Source organism: Haliotis rubra, unplaced genomic scaffold, assembly GCF_003918875.1.
Source record: "Haliotis rubra isolate DU_JTF1 unplaced genomic scaffold, ASM391887v1 Scf244, whole genome shotgun sequence".
Taxonomy (NCBI): domain Eukaryota; kingdom Metazoa; phylum Mollusca; class Gastropoda; order Lepetellida; family Haliotidae; genus Haliotis; species Haliotis rubra.
In genome coordinates this window covers 1,195,001-1,215,754 of record NW_025766492.1, presented here as the reverse complement: position 1 = coordinate 1,215,754, position 20,754 = coordinate 1,195,001, and the positions used below count along the sequence as shown (strand labels likewise).

General features: G+C 44.0%; 1 protein-coding gene across 1 annotated transcript in view; it reads right to left on the bottom strand.

The window, feature by feature from the left end:
- The window catches only part of LOC124279008 (myb-binding protein 1A-like protein), a 38,456-nt gene that overhangs the window by 15,635 nt on the left and 2,067 nt on the right, over positions 1-20,754 (bottom strand). Inside the window, exons 4-10 of the mRNA XM_046714803.1 lie at positions 20,691-20,746; positions 19,227-19,369; positions 18,799-18,859; positions 17,091-17,290; positions 15,007-15,140; positions 8,246-8,303; positions 923-1,039 (exon numbers count right to left, since the gene is read on the bottom strand). Coding sequence (XP_046570759.1) covers positions 923-1,039; positions 8,246-8,303; positions 15,007-15,140; positions 17,091-17,290; positions 18,799-18,859; positions 19,227-19,369; positions 20,691-20,746 — 769 coding nt within the window. The remainder of the gene's footprint in view (positions 1-922; positions 1,040-8,245; positions 8,304-15,006; positions 15,141-17,090; positions 17,291-18,798; positions 18,860-19,226; positions 19,370-20,690; positions 20,747-20,754) is intronic.

Genomic DNA, 20,754 nt, shown 5'->3' with positions numbered 1-20,754 from the left:
GAACAAAAAATGTTCAGACTTTCATCAATTTGCGTACGTAGAGTCATCTACTATTAAAAACTAATGCAACTTTATGTCTAGCACGTAATGCATTTTTTGCGCGATCTTTGCAAACATATTCTATAAACTTACTCAGCTTCAAAGTTTTCCAAACATCGCTCGTCTGCTAGCTGATGTCATCAATAAAAACAATCACGTGACCTAAGGGGGGAATCCCAGCTCTATTTTTTAAACTATAGAAGCCCGATAAGGTCATCTCTTAAGTTGTTTTTTCACTTTTCATTTCGTGTATCCCGTATCAACTCTACATATTCTATGAACTGGAAATTTATGCTGAAGAAATGTGACTATTGTGTAAATTCTACAAAATCGTTTACTGTAATATAATTTATCAATTTCGATATCACTGTAAACCTACACTGACACTCCCGGATTGGCTGTTGACGTGTGAGATTGTGACATGTGCTGTGCACCCTTAATTTGATCTGAAGGAAATACCACGGAAACATATGACGTCACCAGAGTTTGTGCACAATGGCCGCCTGTCGTCCAATACGGACAACAATGAACTTCAGAATGACAAAAGTGTTTTATTGACATTAAATGATACAAAGGTATGTCGTCTAACACTATATTATGTTTATATGACTTGGCAATATGAGCGATCAGATTCATAGTCGTAAATTTCTTAATACCACAGAAACCCATGACGCGAGGGTATCATGTGAGAGATATTTTACTAAGTCTACCTATTTCCTGTGTGAGATATTTGCACTAAGTCTACCCATATCCTGCATGAGATATTTGCACTAAGTCTACCCATATCCTGTGTGAGATATTTGTACTAAGTCTACCCATATCCTGCATGAGATATTTTACTAAGTCTACCCATTTCCTGTGTGAGATATTTGAACTGTCTCACCTCTTTCTGTTTCTTGGCAAGACGTCGAAAGATTCCGAATGCCCTGTCCCCAAGCTGTTTCTCCTCCTTCCGTCGATGTCCGGCCTCCATTAGCTGCAGTAACAGCTCCACCACATCCTGAACACAGAGGGGAGGTAACATATACGAGGGTCTTAGGGAAAATAGGGAAGCAACTCTGCCAATATTATGACACTTGGTTCAATATGTATCGTATATGACCGTAGATAAACCGAATTTTGATGACCCCAAAAGCAGTCTGTAGAAGGATCGGCCTTCAGGTTACACTTTCGGTAAACTATTTTTCAGGTGGTAAGAAAACGACAATGTATCGCTTCGCGTGATCAAACAAGACGAAACGACTTTGTCAGTGAAGGGATTAAGATTACCGTGGATATTTGTCTCGTATACAGAGCTGGAATTAGCAATCAGCTGTGCACATCCTATCACTGCAATCTGCCGGTGATTTAGTTACATACCCATTAATATACAGAGATGAATTCTGATGCAGTGATCAGAAAAATACAGCATCTGAAATTATTGCTTTACCAAGAGAAATATATTCTTAATTGCAGGTTTTGCTCTATAGTGAGTGAGTATGGGCTTACGACGCTTTTAGTAATATTCCAGGAATATCGTGTCAAGGGACACCAGAAAAGGGCTTCACACATTGACCCATGTGTCGAATCAAACCCGGATGGACACATTTTGCATATCAAACTCAGGCCTTTGGCATGACAAGCAAATGCTTAGCCACTTGGCTACACCACAGCTTGCAAGCAGACATACAGTCTATTAAACCACTTCTGAAATATGTAATTTTCTGACTAAAATTGATATTTTATACTTATCCTGACTCATGCTTATTGCTTGTCTCCCTTTCCTTCCGAATGCTAGTGGAACACTGGAATCCCCTTTTGAAGCTCCCTTATAAAAAGCAGATGTAAAATCACTTACCAGGAGTCACCTCCCTTGCACGGTTTTGGCGGGAACAGCGCCACCCGTCTCCCATGCTCTTCACTCTCTCCGTATTTATAGCCCGACACACTGATTTACTGGGAAATCCAGAGTGCCTTGAGGGGAGGTTGGGAGGGCTTACCTCATGAGTCAGGATAAGTATAAAATATCAATCTTATTCAGAAAATTACATATTTTCCTTATCCTGACTCATGCTTATTGCTTGTAGAATCCGGCCGGTATAGGTGGTGGGTCGAGCCACCTCTGGATTCCTTAGTGATGAATTTACGTCCTATATACCCCCATGGGAACTTTAAATGGCATTGTTGCTGTTGATCCATATGTGGAAAAATTGGTATTGTGGGGGACCACAATATATCAAACTCTTCTGTAACCGTACATGTGGATTTGAATAACTCCAACTCTTGATGTTCAGTATCAAATTGGAGTAGTGACCCTATCCGTGTACAAGTAAATCCTTATAAGTACAGGGTCCAATATTCATGCTAGTCTGTTCTAGACGTGTACATGGACTATAAGCTCTATTCCTTGAGTATGAGCTTTGCATGACATGCGGTAAAAGGGCGAGATACATCTCAGCGACTTTGAGGGACCGTCAGCTGTTGAGCTACAACCAGAGGTCCAAACTGGTGAATACCGGAGGCGTCCTCGGTAGCAAAGTCTCTGAGGTAGTGGTTAGCAAATACTGTCTCCGATTTCCAAAAACACCCTTCCATGATCGTGGATATTGAGCAGTTTCCATGTAGAAGCGAGTGTAGATGCCAGTGCTCTAACCCGATGCGGATTGAGGCTCGAGGAGGCTCAAGTCCTGCTGCCTTGTAGGCTCGTGAGTATGATTGCTCTCATCCAAACTGATATCGTAGTCACGTGAGATCTCTGTGGGTGTCTCTGGCGATATGGGGATGAAAAGGCGTTTGAATTTTTCGTCTCCTGGTTTTAGACTTTTGTAGATATATTTTCAGCTCTGACTGGACATAAGGATAAATCTTGTATATCCTGCAGACCAAGGATTGTAGCTAATGCTGGGATGTGGAATTGTCTGTCCGTTGACCTGGCAGTTGATTCTTACCTATGAAATCCCACCTCAATCCTAGATGAACCGTGTTGTGACGTGTGTCAAACCCGTATCCGTTCAAAGTCCAGCGCATGTATTTCTGACATCAGCGCCACTGTTGCCAGGCTGACCAGAAATAGCGTTTTTCTGTGTAAGAAATAAGAAGTTCTTTCTAGTGGTTCATACACATCACTGGTGAGATGTCGTAATACCACGTTGAGATCCCAAGCCGGCGCTTTAAATTTCCTTTGTTGGTCTTTCAGTTTAAAAGAACGTAGAAAGGCCAGTAACTGGCACTTTCGTCAGTTTCACGCCTGTCTTCATAGTGATAACTGAGCTGAGAGCCGCTAGGTATGTAGATAATGTCGAACCTCTTAATTTTTTCATTTGTCTGAGATGACAAAGATATTCCGCCACTTGAGGATGTGTTGCTTTCACTGCAGTGAAACCTTTCCTCGATGAATATTTCTCAAAGCTTTGCCACTTGTCGTCTACAAGTTACGAGTAGATCTGCATAAAGCTAGTGTTACTGCTTTCGCTGCTCTGGCGGAGTATCCTCTTTTCGACAAGCAATTTGTGATACGTTCCATACGTGTAGGTGGAATAATCTGGGATACTTGTGAACTTGCTTGGTGTGAGGATGAATTAGTAGGTTCGACCAAACTGGAAGTTATATTGTTGGTTTTCGATTTCTTGTAAGAGAACGGGAAGCCACGTTCTTGCTGGCCAGTAAAGCGACCAAAATCAGTTGTAGATTGTTTGTCTGCCTGATTTTCTGTAATACCTATGGTACTAATGTTGGCGGGGAACGGGTGCAGCGTTTAGCCCTTCCCATGGGATGCTTAGAGCCGCCTGTCGCCCAAACTTGCGGATCGGGAATTGGAGAGACGAATGTTGCCAGTTGATTGTTGAATCTCGTGGCGAATAGGTCTCACGGTGGAGATCCTATTGTCTGTATGATGCATCTGAGCGCTTGTGGATGTAACATCCATTCTGTTGGGGGGCCGGTTGATGTGGTTGAAATAGGCATCTGCTATTACATTCCTGGCTCCCCGGAATGTGACATGCTTTCACATAAATGTTCACATTGTCTATTATGTTGAATAGTTGAAAGCTGAGGTCTAGAAGATTCAAGATCTTGTTGATCCTTGTTTGTTTATGTAGAACGCCACTGTTGAGTTGTCCGTATGGATCATCAATTTTGTGTTCCTTAGTATGTTGGACCAATGTAGTAGGGCATTTACTACTGCTTTCATCTCGAGAAAGTTGATATGCTTTCTTGTTTCGACCATTTCCTGGCAACCACTTCGTTGTCGAGGTGTGCTCCCCAACCATGCAGTGATGCGTCTGCGTAGAGGTGGACGTTGCACTCCGGCTCTATTAAGTAATTTCCGCCACAAACATTCGACTTCTGAGTACACCATAGTAGATATGGTTTTAGCCTGTCTGGTATTTTGAAGGGATCCAGACTGTGTAAGTGGGCGTTCACAAATCTCTGTAGTGGATGCAGTTCTAGTCTCCCTCTGTGCGTCATGTCTTGAGCTGACGTGAGGAGACCTAATAGGCTCTGCCATTCTCGTAGTGGTAGCGGAGAGAGTAGAACTTGAGAGATCATTTGTTGAATCTTGATCCAAGCGATACTCTGGAGCGAGAATGCGATTCTTCGTTGTTATAAGCCGTATTCCTAGGAATTGCAAGTCCTGAGTAGGCTGTAGTTCCGACTTGAGGAGATTTACTAGCCATCCTAGTTGAGTGAGAAGTCTGATGGTGAAGTTCAGTTGCAGTCTGAGTTGCCTGGGATCTTGCTGACCTTGAATCCGTCGTCTAGGTAGAACGCACTCGTGAACCTCCACGATGTAGATATATACTGATGGGCTTTGTCACTCGAGTAAACAACCAGGGGCCGACAATATTCCAAATGGCAGGAATCGTAGATATTTCCTTGACTCGGATGGATCGGGATGTGTAAGTATGCATCCTGTAAATCTATGCTGGCGAGATAGTCTAGCAGGGCATTATGAGCTGTCAGTAGCTGTGGAAGATGTATCATCTTGAACTTTGGGGGTGGTAGGAGGTAATCTTTGTTGAATTTCCTCATCTTGTAGATGAGCCTGAACTTTTCTTTTGAATTTTCTTTGGTACCAGAAAAATTGGGGAGTAGAAACCTGGTGTGGCGCAGTGTTTTATCACTTCTATTGCCTCTTTCTCTAGTAGAGATGTGATGCATCTAGTAGATTTCCTTCTGGTCTGCAGCATAGTTGTGAACCATTGGGTTGATTGTTACTGGTGGTACTGCTTGTAGCTGTATCCTGTAACCTGTGCGTAGAATCTGAGATCTGATGAAGTCGTCTTGAAGAATTCCCCAATTCTTCCAGTAGAGTTGCAGACGTCCACCCACTTGTGAGGGTTGTACTGGAGCGGCTGGGGTTGAAGACTCCAGTCGTTCGAACCTGTATTTCATTGTCTGGAACTCCTGGCCTCGAAAGGGGCCTACCTCTTCCGTAGTTACCTCTTGGAGCTGCGAATGGGCTTACCTAAAAGAATCCTAATTTCCTTTAAGCGTTGCCTGATTTCTTATCCCTTGCTCTCTGGATGCCTGCAAACCGATTTGCGGAATAGCATTGGGAGGTCTGGCGTATTACATTAGCCAGAGTATCAATAGACTTGATCATCATTACTTCTCGGGAATCTTTAGCAACTTCCTTGGCGACTTCATCAATTTCTCCTGCAAAATGGATGGTGCTGACCAAGGGGGCTCTGTAGAGTGTCTTGGTAAACTTCTACCGCTCCAAGTACAGGAAGATAACAGTCCTTGCCTTCTTGATAATGTTAAGCCTGCAGAAATGGATGATAGGTGTTCAGACATGAACTGATGATCCTTTTCTGTGTAAGTAGAGATGAATAAACCATTCTATCTTCCTCTGAAGTTGAATTCTTAAACTTCGAGATGAGAGTCTCGTTGATAGCTCTTGACCTGGATAGGCCGAAGAAGGTTAGTTTGGCTACTGTGTCTAACTGTGCCAGCTTTTATCTTCTATCTTGTAAGCTTTAGTCGAGTGTCGTTGATGATCTTATAATTCTCATCTATCTCTGGGGCCTTCATGAAGGGTTCCATGTGGTGTAGAGAACTTCTTAGCGTTGAGCATCCGGAATACTCAGAGTCTGGTACTTAGTTGCCTTCTTGAAGGCTGTGCTGAGAGTTGTCTGGAGCGTCTAAGACTGGGTCGATAGGTGGCATCGTGAGTGAGTCTATATCATCATTCACCATCAAGTATGATAGTGCTTCGTTGGTCTCCTAAGAGGGTGATCGCGAGTTCCAAACCGTTGGCCATCCATGACTTGATTTCCGAGTCAGAAAATATAATTCGCCCGTCATCTTCCTGCTCTGAGGATGGATGTCTTCTATTATCGTCTGAGCGATGAGATCTGTAAGGTGATCTGTAAGGCGATCTGTGTGGTGACCTGCGTGGTGATGCCGTGGCGAACCATCGTTCGTGAATGTGTTTGTGACATCCTTCGTGGGGACCTGCGTGGAGATAGAGATGACCGTGCGTGCCTTCGCGCGAACCTGCGTGTTGGTGAACGGCTTTGTCGAGGGTTGGAGTCTTGTGACGAATCTCTATGCCTTCGTATGGATGTTGATTCTCTTCTCGAACCGTTGCGTGCAGGTTAAGTGACAAACATCCGTTATCTGGCGTCGATGATGATCTGCGTGGGTTCGTGAGCGTCTGGTCCTTCAGTCGAGCGTAGTTAGTGCGGAGTCCGCGTTGGTATGGCTGCCAGGTATTACGTGCGGCCGCTGAAGTCAAGCTTGAATATTCCTGTATGCTCTGCAGGGCGTTGGTTCCCAACAGGCGTGGTGTGCTGCTCAGTTGACCTTCACTCGGGTTCGTCGCAGACTTTGTCTTCGTCGCAGCTCTCTCGGCGTCGCGAACCGTTGTTCCATCAGATCCAACATCTGTTGGGTAAATTGCTGGATAAAAGCCGGGTTGAAGGTCTGTTGATAGGTGGTACTGTTGTACTGGCGGCGCATCTGAGACGGGATGAGGCTTCTTCAGAAGGGCGTAGATCGCCGTGCGAGCGTCTGCGTTGATAGGATGTCCTGCGTGGTCACTGTAGAAGGCGTCCCTCGTCTTCTTCTTAGATGTGATCTCAGCGATGAGGATGGGCGGCTCATCGTAGACCTCTATTTCTTCCAGAAGGACGATCTCAGGAGACTTCGCCGAAGTCTTAGCTGTAGCTGCCTTCTTCCTCTGGGAAGACGATGCCCAGTCTTCTTAGACTGCGAAGAGGGTGTCTCAGATGTAGATGACCTCTTCCTCGAGCCAGCGTTGTCTAAGGCGGCAACCTCCTTGTAGACGACCCTGGTAGACCACTGGAATGGTGTATCTGTGCAGACACCAACTGCCGGTCCTCTGCAAGCTTAGCTGGTTTAGACATGTCGTGTAATTCTCGTCTGGACCTGTCCTTTGCGCGTCTATACAGATAATATGAATATTTGTAAAATGCAATATCAGACAGGTGAAAACACAACTGACAACGAGTGTCAGATAAACATATAGGCTTGCAATAAGGACATAGGTTATCGCGGATCAACAGCAGACAAACGATACCAACAATTAGAACAAGATTTCATCAGTTGTAAACAATGTAAATAATCACGTAAAAACGTGACAAAAACGGAGAAATTTGAGAATTAATTCCTTACAATATTGTAGGTAAATGTTAACTAAAGCCTTATACAGCTAATTTAGAAGAAAAGCCTAAATAATAAAAGGATATAAAGCCGTATAGGGGACCAGGTGCTCTCACAACCGCCCACTCGGGCGAATCAGGAGAGAGTGTAGAGCATGGGAGACGGGCGGCTCCGTTCCCGCCAAAACCGTGCAAGGGAGGTGACTCCTGGTAAATGATTTTACGTCCGCCTTTTTGAAGGGAGCTTCAAAAGGGGATTCAAGTGTTCCACTAGCTTTCGGAAGGAAAGGGAGACAAGCAATAAGCATGAGTCACGATAAGGAAAAATAATATTTTCTGTTTTCTGTTTCTTGTGTATACTCAGAATCATTCAAGCTTTTAATAGCTTGCATAAAATATAGACCAGAAAATCAAGTGACTGATATGGTGAGCAACAGTGCCTGCCACTGGGTCATGATGACATGAAGTCAACCAATCAGCTAGTCTGATCATCTGACTCCATTTGGCCTCTAACAACCACCAGCATTGGTCACAGGGGACCTACTTAACCCACTGAGAGCTCCTCCAATGAATCCAGTCTGCTGTATCACGATACTCACCATGGCGTGCGAGGCCAACAGCTGACCCTTCACCACTATCTCTACCAGGTCCAACAATCTACAACATAAAACATCAATGCTAAAGATTGGTTGGTTGTTACTTAACACTGAGCAATATTCCAGCTATATGACGGCAGTCAGAATATAATCGAGTCTGAACCAGACAATCCAGTGCTCAACAGCATGAGCATCAATCTACACAATTTGGATACGATGACATGTGTCAACTAAGTCAGCTAGCCTGACCACCCGATCCCGTAAGTCGCATCTTACAATTCTGACACAGAAGGAATTACCACTCTCAAACATCAAAGCAGCACAACTACAATTAATTTATTTATCTGTGTTCGCTGTTTGATGCTGCACTCCGCAGAATTCCAGTCATAGGATGGACAATCAAGTGACTGACATCATGAGCATCCATCTACTTATTTGGGACACAGTGACAGGTATCGACCCAGCGAGCCGTCCTGATTCCGGGACCATCTCTGTGGCATCTCACAAGCAAGGGCTGCTAAAGACGAATTCTTTATTGGGATATGTCAATTACATGAGTGAGTGAGTTTAATGTAATTTTCCGACTAAAATTGATATTTTATACTTATCCTGACCCATGCTAATTATGCTCGTCTCCTTCCTCTTGCGAATGATAGTGGAACACTTGAAATCCCTTGAAGTTCCCTTTAAAAAAGCGGATGTAAAATCACTCACCCAAGAGTAGCGTCCCTTTCCTCCCTTTGGTGCCCAAATGGTCACATGATCGGCTATATTTGTCACTCTCTCCGTATGTAAGCCTGACAGCCAGATTTATACGGAAATCCAGAGTGCCATAAGAGGGGAGGCTTGGAGGGCTAACCTCATGAGTCAGGATAAGTATAAAATATCAATTTTAGTCAGAAAATTACATTTTTTTTTTTTTATCCTGACTCATGCTAATTATGCTTGCAGAATCCATAGGAAACGGTGGTGGGTCAGGCCACGTTCTGGATTCACTGGTTCTAGATTTACATCCTGTATTACCACCCTTGGGAACTTATGACGGCACTGTTGAAGATTCTTTCAACTTCTCTGATGAGTCTGGGGGGACCACAACTTGTCAGATTTCTCTGAAACTTCTCCTGACATTTTCATGTGGATTTTAGATATACTAATATTCCATTAGTTATCTAATACAACTCCATCTCTTGATGCGCGCATCAAGTGGAGATGTGACCCTTCTGCATGTATGAGTATGTCCTATACAAGTACAGGGTCTATCACTCATGCTAGTCTGTCCTAGACGTGTGCATGGACCTATAGCCATTGCTCTTCAGAGCGTGATAAAAGGGGTGAGATTAACTCCACGCCTTTGTGGAACCGTTAGTTGTTGTCCTACAACAAGTGGCCCAAACTGGTGAATGCCAAAGACATCTTCAGTGGCAATGTCTCTGAGGTAGTGGTTGGCAAACACCGTGTTCGATCTCCAAAAGCAGCCCTCCATTATAGTTGTGTCGAGCAGTTTCCATGCAGAGCAAGTGTTGGACTTCCCAGGGCTCTGACTAAGGGGATGTGGATTGAGGCTCTTGTTTTGGAGGCTCAAGTCCTCCTGCTTTATAGGCCCTTAGTATAGCGTCCTCTCATCCAGATCGATATCATCATCCTAGAGACTTGGTTCTGAAGTCTTAGTGGATAAGGGGATGTACGATGAACGATGGCTTGTTTGAATTTCAAAGTCCAGAGCATGTATTTCTGACATCCTTGCAGCTGTTGCTAGGGCGATCAGGAACAGCGTTTTCTGAGTTAGTAGTTCAAAAGGATGTCCGTTCTAGAGGCTCGTAGGCATCACTGGTGAGATGTTGTAAAACTACGTTGAGATCCCAGGCAGGAGCTTTAAATTTCTTTTGTTGGTCTTCCAACTTGAAAGAGCGTAGTAGTGCCAGAATCTCTGGCACTTTGGTCAGCTTGACACCAGTTTCATGGTGATAACTGTACTAAGGGTCACTAAGTACATTGAAAGTGTTGAACCTCTTAAGTGTGAGTTTAGTTTTACGTCTGTCAGCAATAGTAGATGACATAAGTATTCCGCCACTTGAGGATGTGTGGCTTCCAAGCTGTAAAGCCTTTTCTCTTTGCATATTGTTCAAATCTCTGCCACTTGTCGCTGTACAAGTTCTGCCACTTGAGGATATTGATCTCTGGAGAGCTAGTGTAACTGCTTTCAATGCTCTGGCGGAGTACCCTCTAGTCTTCTTCAGGCAAGCTTTAATATGTTCCGCTGGCGTGTAGCTGGAACAGTGTCGGTTTCCTGTGAGCTTGCTTGGTGTGAGGATGGATGAGTAGGTTCGACAACTCTGACAGTTTCAGGGTTGGACTTCAATTCTTGTATGAGGATGGGAAACCATACCCTCGCTGTCCAGTAGAGCGACCAAAGTCAGTTGTAAGAAAGTCGCAATGTAGTTGTCTGCTTGATTTTTCTGTAGTACTTGTGGTAGTAGTGCAGGAGGCGGAAACTCGTAAGTGTTTAGTCCTTCCCATGAGATGCTTAGAGCATCTGTTGCCCATGCCTGAGGATCTGGAATCGGTGAGACGAACGTTGGTAGCTGTTTGTTGAACTTTGTTGCAAACAGGTCTATTAGTGGGGATCCTAAAGTCAGTCTGATGAACTGGAATGCTTCTGGATGCAACATCCATTCCATCAGGGATGGTTGTAGTGGACGAGATACGGCGTCTGCTATGACATTCTTTGCTCCTAGAATGTGGCATGCCTTCATGTAGATGTTCAGGTTGTCGACTATGCTGAACAGGAGAAAGCTGAGTTGTAGCAGACTTGTTGATTTTGTTGACCCTTGTTTATTGATGTAAAACGTGGAGTTGTCCGTGTGTACCATGGCTCTTGCGTTCTTTAGTACGCTGGACCAATGTTGTAAAGCGTTGATCACTGCTTTCAGCTCCAACAGATTGATGTGTGATTTCTGATCCTGACTCGACCACTTCCCTGCTGCCACTTCGTTGTTGAAGTGCGCACCCCATCCTTGTGGGAAGGCATCCACGTAGAGATGAGTGTTGCAAACCGCCTCTGACAAAAAAAGTCTGTCTAGGAGGGCGTTCACAAATATTGTAGTGAAGCAACTGTAATCTTCCTCTGTGAGTCATGTCTTGAGCTGAGGTGAGTAGACCGAGCATGCTTTGCCCAGCACATAGTGTCAACGGGGAGAGCAATGCTTGAGATATCATCTGTTGTATTTTGACCCAACGATCCTCTGGAACGACTATACGATTCAATGGCGTGATGAGTCGAATTTCTAGGAACTGCAGATCTTGTTTCGGCTCCAGTTCTGACTCGAGGAGATTCACTAGCCATCCTAGTTGAGTGAGCAGCCTGATGGTGAAGTCTAGTTGCAGCCTGAGTTGACTGGGATCTTGTGAGCTTGAATCCCGTCGTCCAGGTAGAAAGCACTGCGTAGACCTCCACAATGTAGATATGTGACGATGGGCTTGGTCACTCGAGTAAACAACCAGGGGGCCGACGATATTCCAAACGGAAGAACCTTGCACTGGACGTGATGTCCGTTGAACAGGAATCGTAGGTATTTCCTTGAGTCTGGATGTATCTTGCAGATCTATGCTGGCGAGGTAGTCTGCTGGACAAACGAGATGTCGGAGAACTGAGGAAGGTCTGCGTCTGCATAGATACTCCCGGTTGAACTTCCTCATGTTGTAGATGAGCTGAAATTTCTCCTTGGAATTCTTCTTCGGTACCAGGAAACTTGGTGAGTAGAACCCCGGCGTGATGAGATCTTGATCTATCTCTTCTACTGCCTCTTTGTCGAGTAGGGTCTTGATAGCATCGTCCAGTTTCTCTATCTGGTCGGCTGCGTAGTTGAAGGCCATCAGGTTACTTGAGAGCGGCAGAGCAGCTTCCAACTGTATCTTGAACCCTCTGCGCAGTATCTGGGATACGTAGTCGTCCTGTAGTATCCCCCAATTCTCACCCAGTTGAAGTCGTCCACCCACTGTTGAAGGTTGTACGGGAACGGCTGGGTGTGGAAGACTTCAATGCTTGCTTCCTCTTGCACCCCTGGGTGCTCAGCCTCTTCCGGGGTTACCTCTAAGAGCTCCGGTTGGGCTACAAAGGATCCTCTTCCTCCTTTCATACTGGAATACTTCTTTTCTCTGGCTCTCTGGACTCCTGCAAACTTAGATTTGTTGGAGTAGCTTTGGGACGTCTGACTTCAAAGTGTCAATGGATTTAATCATCATAACTTCCCTGGCGTTGAATGTTGGGATGTGCTGACTCTGCGACTTGGTGGCTTTATCAAAAGCTGCATTGAGGTTGTCTGGTACTTGAGAGATCGGGTCAATCAGTGGAAAGGTGAGCGTGTCGAAATCATCTTTAGACATCTTGTAGGTAAACGCCTCATCTGTGTCCTTAGAAGGTGATGATAAGTCCAAGCCATTGGCGATCCAGGAGCTAATTTCCGTATCGGAGAAGTCGCCTTCACCTTCATCCTCTGATTTGGACATCTCTCGCTCTTAGGATGCACGACGACTTGAGTCTCTATAGGATGATCTATAAGATGAGCTTCGCGCAGGCGAACGATCCTGATGTGATCTTGAATCTTTCCTGGAGATTTGAGATATTTCTCTAGATCTTTGCGAAGGTGGATTCCTGGACGTAGTTTCCCCTCTGTAGGAGTGTCTTCGTGCAGGCTCTTGATGGACGTCAGAGTCCGATGGACATGATGACTCATATCTTTGACGTCTGCAGAACGTCTTGATTCCTTCCTGCGTGGAGACTTCTTAGCAACACTCTCTGGGGCATCTACTTCAGATGGGGAAGATCGTTGTGTCCAAGAGCCTTTGCTCAGGCTTCCCTCTTCATCTAGATGTGGTGGGGAGACTGTATCGACATCATCTGGTCTGTAAACTGTTGCATGAACAGTCCCGGGATGAAGTTCTGCGTTGCATGAAGAGACTGCTGCAGGGATGATGCATCTGATACTGAGGAGTCATCATCTAAGGCTCACTGCCCTCTGCTGCTATCTCTGGTACCCGATGTCTGCGTTGATAGGTCTTCTGTCAATGTCTGCGCTGATAACAATGCCGATGTAGCTGTAGAAGCAGGCTTCGTCTTCTTACTGACGATGGTGACTGCAGGTATGAGGATGGGTGGATCATCATAAACATCTGCTTCTTCCGGAGGAACAATCTCGGCTGAGAAAACCTTTTCTTCTGAGTAGAGCTGATCTTAGACTTCGCTGAAGTCTTCATAGTAGTAGCCTTCTTCTTCTGCGAAGCTGAAGATTTGGCCTTCTTTATCTGCGTTGAGGTCAGCTCAGTAGACAATGATCTCTTATGGCCTCCGGCGTTCACCTCTGGTACATCGACCTGCTCTTGAGAAACGTTCAGTAATTCACTCAAATTATGAATATCTGCAGCAGTGGTTAAAAACACGGTTATCAGCTCAATCACTTGATTTAGACATGACTTGTGAATACCTACGTACCCAGTATTAAGCACGTCTATGGATGGAAAAAAAGGTAATTAGTAAATTCAACCAAATTTAAATTTACACAATACTCACAGAAACAGCTGAAATAACATGAAACAGTGCAATTAGGACATAATAACTGCGGATCAGCCACAGACACTCGGTACCTACAAGTTTTAATGAATTGTAAACATGAAGAAAACACATGTCAAACAACGGAAATTTTAGAACAAATTTCAAAACCGTAATGTAGAATATAATCCTAAAAACCGTATACAGCAATAATTTTGATGTGAGGTCAGAAAATATAAAAGTATATGTGCCGTATAGGGACCCAGGTGCTCTCACAACCGTCCTCAAGGGCGAAGAAGGAGAGAGTGACAATTATGGCCGATCATGTGACCATTTGGGTGTCAAAGGGAGGAAAGGGATGCTACTCTTGGGTGAGTGATTTTACGTCCGCTTTTTGATAGGGAACTTCAAGGGAGTTCAAGTGTTCCACTATCATTCGCAAGAGGAAGGAGACAAGCATAATTAGCATGAGTCAGGATAAGGAAAAATAATTGAACATGACATCTCCATATTTTCACCTCTAATACCATATCACAAATACATAGGAGTGAGTGAGTGAGTTCAGTTTGATGCCGCACTCAGCAATATTCCAGCTATATGATGGCGGTCTGTAAATAATCGAGTCTGGACCAGACAATCCGGTGATCAACAGCATGAGCATTGATCTACGCAATTGGGAACCGATGACATGTGTCAACCAAGTCAGCGAGCCTGACCACCCAATGCCGTTAGTGGCCTCTTACAAAAAGCATGGGTTGCAGAAGATCAATTCTAACCCGGACCTTCACGGGTCAAATACATAGGAATATATATGCAGAATATATACTGATATGTGGAGTACTGAAAGGTGAGGTGAGGTGAAATTGGGTTTAATGTCGTGCTTGAGAATATTTCGCTCATATGACGACGTGCATGCATGTGTATATGTATGTGCGGCTGCTTGTACTAGCCCAGACTGAACCTGGTTTTATAGTGCTAGCCCACTGAGATACCATGTCGCAGTGAAGCATGAATACCCCACTCAGACACAGTATACTGACTCCGATGCGACCAGTCCTTGTTGTACCCATTAATGCCGAGCACCAGGCAGGGACCAACAAGTACCATATTTTAACGTCTTTTGGTATGACGCGGTCGGGGATCGAACCCCCACGACCTTCCACTCTCCAGGCAGTACTGAAAGGGAAATACGAGTATTAAACGCCATATGTGCACACACCTGGATTTGAAGAGCAGGATCTGCCTTCGCTTTTCCTTCTGCTTCTGGGAACGTGCTTTCTTCAAGCTCCTGAACACCACAGCCAGCTTCGCGTCTAACTTCAGCATCTCAGTTTCACTGAGGTCAGACTCACTCTGGAATATCAAAGAAAAGGTTGACAAAAACATGATTTAATCTGCAAATTGTTTTTTTTTATTGGGCAAAATATACTGACATTTTTCATTTTCTTTCGTTCATCTGTCACAGCACGACAGATCAACTACAGTAGCATGAAAGTGTTCGTTAATTCCTTCTGAGCAGCATATATCCAGAATATTTATCAATGATGACCACGAAAGTTGAATGAGATGATCTATAGCTAATGTCTAGCCAAACAGAACACCTCTGAATTTAATATTTGTAGCATTTATGGAGACGTGCACCAGGTTTTATGTTTAAAAAGGCAACAATAAACCACTTCACAGACTCAAAAAAAATAGAACAATACAAGGATCAGTGACAAAATCAATCTTAACAAGAAGACAAAGTCATCAATATCCCCCGCAATGGCAAACTACCAAAAGGCACCAGTACACCACCAGATCTATGTATGTGCCAAGTTTGGTGAAGAAACATTGAACGGTTTTAGAGTTCTGCTCCAGAAAAGTGCACTACCACTAATTTCTGTTTTAGTCAAACTTGTTGCCATGGAAACCGCCAAAATATTTTATTCAGAATTCCAAAACTACCAAAAGGCACCATTACACCACCAGACCAATCTATGTGCCAAGTTTGGTGAAGAAATAGTGAACGGTTTTAGAGTTCTGCTCCGGAAAAGACAAATGTGCACGCACGGACGGACGGACACACGGACGACGGACGGAGGAGTCCATTTTAATACCCCCGCAAAAGCGCGTTGCAGGGGATAACAAGTGTTTGCCACTAACATGTGAATGTGCCCTGCCGCTAAAGAAGAATGAAATATAACATTTTTACTAGTGTTTATTTTGGTCCCATAGAAGATAACCTTTAGTGTGATGTAGTTTTTAGTCATGGTCACTTCTCAGAATGGTGTGAACAAGATTTGGAACAGTATAAAGTGACCCAGAAAATAAGGTCAAGGTCACCCAATGTAGGCTGTTGACATAATTGAAGACACTGGGTGCAATGTTTTATGAGATGTCGCGTTTACATATGTTTGCGAAGTGGTCAAAGTGTCGTGGTGACCTTGAAGATAAGCTCAAGGTCACACAATTCGACTGGTGTCAGCATAATCCCCAATTGCAGGCTGTCACTAAATTTGACATTGGGTACAACAGTGCATGAGATATCTCTTTGACATAGAGTTTGAAAAGTGGTCAAAGTGTTGTGGTGACCTTGATGACCTGTGTAATCCCCCAATGTAGGCTGTCACCAAATTTGAACACATTGGGTACAACAGTTCATGAGGTATTGCGTTAACAAAAATCGGGACGTACGGACACTGCTGAATACATAGCCGACTGTTCCGCTTTGCGGCGGGGGACAATAAATCCCCACAAGCCTCATCCCATTATCATCCAATCAGAAAACAGTATGCTGAGAATGGCCATGGCCAATTCTTGTACTCGATTTATTGGTTCATGGCTAGCCATAGTATAACAGGTAATTTATACACAGGTTATATCCTTTACAATACCATCAGCCAGGCATAACAACCTGAACTCTCCATAAAGTGGGTCGAGGTGAAAGCCAAACAGCAGTGCCTGGATGCTTGATGCAAGTATTCCAAAACCTCTACACAGACTGTTCATAGATGTGGCCAGATAGTTAAAGCGTTCGTTCATCACGCTGAAAACCCAGGTTTGATTCCCCACATAGCTACAATGTGTGAAGACCACTTCTGGTGTCTCCCAGGGTGATATTTGCTGGATTAATGGTGAGAGAGTAATGTTACTGTCTGTAAATTCATACTGTATTGTTTTACAATTTTACAGACACAATTTGACAATATCACAATATCTTCTCCAGACAGTGCATGGACTCCTGAACATGGAGGACAGTCCTCCATTAAATCACCTTCTTAGGTTTGGGGGGGGAATAAACCAGCATTTAGGATGACTCACCTCTTCTTCATCCTCATCCTCATCATCTACAGCGGCCTTCCCCAGGGCAACTTTCACCGTCTCCCGCAACGCCTCATCCACTGGGACTTCAGGCTCCTCATCTGCGCTGCTCTCCTCCTCGCTGTCGTCATCTCTGCTCTCCTCATTGTTGTCATCTGTTGTCGTGGTGACGTCTGTCACAGAGTCGGCGTCCATCACCTCTGGAATTGAGATAATGGTTTCAGTGAGATGGGAGTATAATCCTGGCAGCAGAATGAATGAATGAGTATAGTTTTACACTGCTTTCAGCATTATTCCTCTCTGTGTGTGTGTGTGTGCGTGCGTGCGTGCATGCGTTCATAAATCATGAAGTAAAAAATCACCCCACCGGTCTGGATCCGACCCTGATATGAATATTGATAATCGAAAGGTGAGCAAATCAAGCAATAACCAATGTGTAATGAAAAAATCCCACAAAACTCCTGTGAGCAATAACAGGGCACAATCATAACATTGTGCAAACAGGCACCAATTAATACCGCGATCAAGATGATGAAGGATACTTCCTGTTGACACACACACACATGGGTATGTTGTTTACATTGCAGGTTTACGAGTCAGGATACTTCCTGTTGACACACACACATGGGTATGTTGTTTACATTGCAGGTTTTGACACACACACATGGGGTAGTCAGGATACTTCCTGTTGACACACACACATGGGGTATGTTGTTTACATTGCAGGTTTACGAGTCAGGATACTTCCTGTTGACACACACATGGGTATGTTGTTTACATTGCAGGTTTACGAGTCAGGATACTTCCTGTTGACACACACACATGGGTATGTTGTTTACACTGCAGGTTTACGAGTCAGGATACTTCCTGTTGACACACACACATGGGGTATGTTGTTTACATTGCAGGTTTACGAGTCAGGATACTTCCTGTTGATACACACACATGGGGTATGTTGTTTACATTGCAGGTTTACGAGTCAGGATACTTCCTGTTGATACACACACATGGGTATGTTGTTTACATTGCAGGTTTACGAGTCAGGATACTTCCTGTTGACACACACATGGGTATGTTGTTTACATTGCAGGTTTACGAGTCTGTAATCACAAACTGCTTCAGTTGTTTATGTCTTGATTTAACAACAAAAAGAAACATACTTTCTAAACTTTAATTGACCTTTCATTGTTTTATGACTATTGTTGAGTCTCCTTAACTCATAGATAATCACTGATGCAAGCACGATTGATCAGTTGATCAGTTGTCCTATTATTGTATCAATCACTCCAGGAATACTAGAAGCACAGGGTTATGACCGCCTTTTCCAATTCAAATAATCCCTAGAGGGAGCTGCAATTTGACAATTAGTTCACTTGAGTGAGTGAGTGATTGAGTGAGTTTAGTTTTATGCCACACTCAGCAATATTCTAGCTATATGGCCACTTGAAAATACCAGACAACATTATTCATGTACCAGCTACATGCAGCTTCAATAGGAGATACAAGTGTTCCACTAAGTTCGCAAGAGGAAGGAGACAAGCAATAAGCATGAGTCAGGATAAGGAAAAATATTCATGTACGTCTGGACCAGCTACATGCAACAGAGGAAGATCACCTCATCCCTGTCCTGGTCCTGTTCTGTATTGGATACTCAAACCAAAATCTCAAAGCTTGTGCTCTTACAGTGGTGGAGGGTTACAAAACTCACCATCATCCTCAAAGGCTAACATTTCCTTCTCTTCATCTGCACTTTTATTTGGCTGCAGTGCCTGCAAGGTCAAGGTAAAGGTCAAGGTCATTATCAGATATGCAATCACTTGAAAATGTGTCACAGTCGTTGATCCATGAACAGTCACACTTCTGCTATTGACACTGTCTCAGTAAGTTATATATTGAGGCTGGAAGTAAAGTCTACTCACAAGCATGGTGTTGATGGTGAGAGAACTATGGTTAAAATGAGAAGGAATCTTGACTTTGAACCAACAATCATCAAGGTACAGCTGCACAAAGTGACCTCTAGGCTAAAGTGATAATATACTCTCATACAGAATCACATTGGCTGTAGCACAAAGATCAATTCGTGCAAGGGTGCCCAGATCTTTCATCAATACAATCAGTTTATCAGTAGCTCCTTACAGTAATGATGATGCCGAGAGCTTCCCTGGTCAGATTGCTCTGAAGTGCCGTGAAGACAGTGTTGGCGATGATGCGAGTCAGGTTCGACCTCTGTGACATCATACTGACCAGGACCTCAGTAACCACCTCCATCCATGCAGGCTCTGAAAACATCAACACAACCTTCGTTAACGTGAACGTGCGTTATCAACTTCATGAGCATCGATCTACGCAACTGCGATATGATGACATGTGTCAACCATGTCAATGAGCCTGATCACCCAATCCCGTTAGTCGCCCTTTCCTTACAGTGAGTGAGTTTGATTTTACGCCGCTTTTATCAATATTCCAGCAATATAATGGCTGAGGACACTAGAAATGGGCTTCACACATTGTGCCCATGTGGGGAATCTAACCCTGGTCTTCAGCGAGGCAAGACAACTCTTTAACCAATATACTACCCCACCGCCCCTCTTTTCCTTACAACAAGCAGGGGCTACTGAAGACCAATCCTAACTAGTTCATGGTCAGTGATCCCAGCTGGAACATAATGTCATGTATCAACTAATTCACCGAGCCTGACACTAGATCCATTGGGTCCTACAACCAGCACAGATGCCACTGACATGTTCTAGCCTGTCTTGAACGAGAGTAACAAGTACCATCAAACACACAAAAAACAATAAAATAGTCTCTAACAACGTAGTGCTTGAGTAAGTGCTTATGGTGCTTTGACCAGTATTTCTGTTGTATCACACAATATCAGCTTAACATGGGACAAAAGTAAAACATGCGGCAGGTTTTAGAGCATACCACCTTGTTAAATCAGGGGGTTTTAACTCACGACTTTTAGCACACCTCTTAGGTGTAGCACTGTACACTGTACAACTGGGCCACCGAAAGGACTTATCCAAAACCTGGTTCCACTGGAGATGTGATTGCGGTGAGACCATGCATTGTCTCCATGACAATGTAATTGCATCTCAATGTTTTACAAACTATTATGACATCATCAGTTTCACGACATCAGGATCAAACTGTCAGCTCTGTTCTCTTCAACCGAAATTGGTTCACTGTTCCAGTTATACTGGTTATCACTATTTACAAACCAAAAAAAAAGGAAGAAAAATTCTGGACAATACACAAACTCAGGCATCTGCATTTTAAACATTTGATGCATGTTGATATATATACGGTATCCAAAGACACAAGGATGGTTGGTTGGTTGGTTGGTTGTTTAACATAGCACTCAGCAATATTCCAGCTATATGGCGGCGGTCTGTAAATAATCAGTCTGGACTAAACAATCAGTGATCAACAGTATGAGCATCGATAGGGATAGGATGACAAGGCAGCAAGCTTGACCACCTGATTCCATGAGTCGCCTTTTACGACAAGCATGGGTTGCTGAAAGACCAACTATAACCCGGATCTCCACATGTGCCAAAGACGCATGGGTGGGATTGTCTACTTCGAAGTACTCACCATCATCATGCTTGACCTTCTTCTTCTGTGTAGCTTTCTCATAACAGACGGAGATCCTGGAACA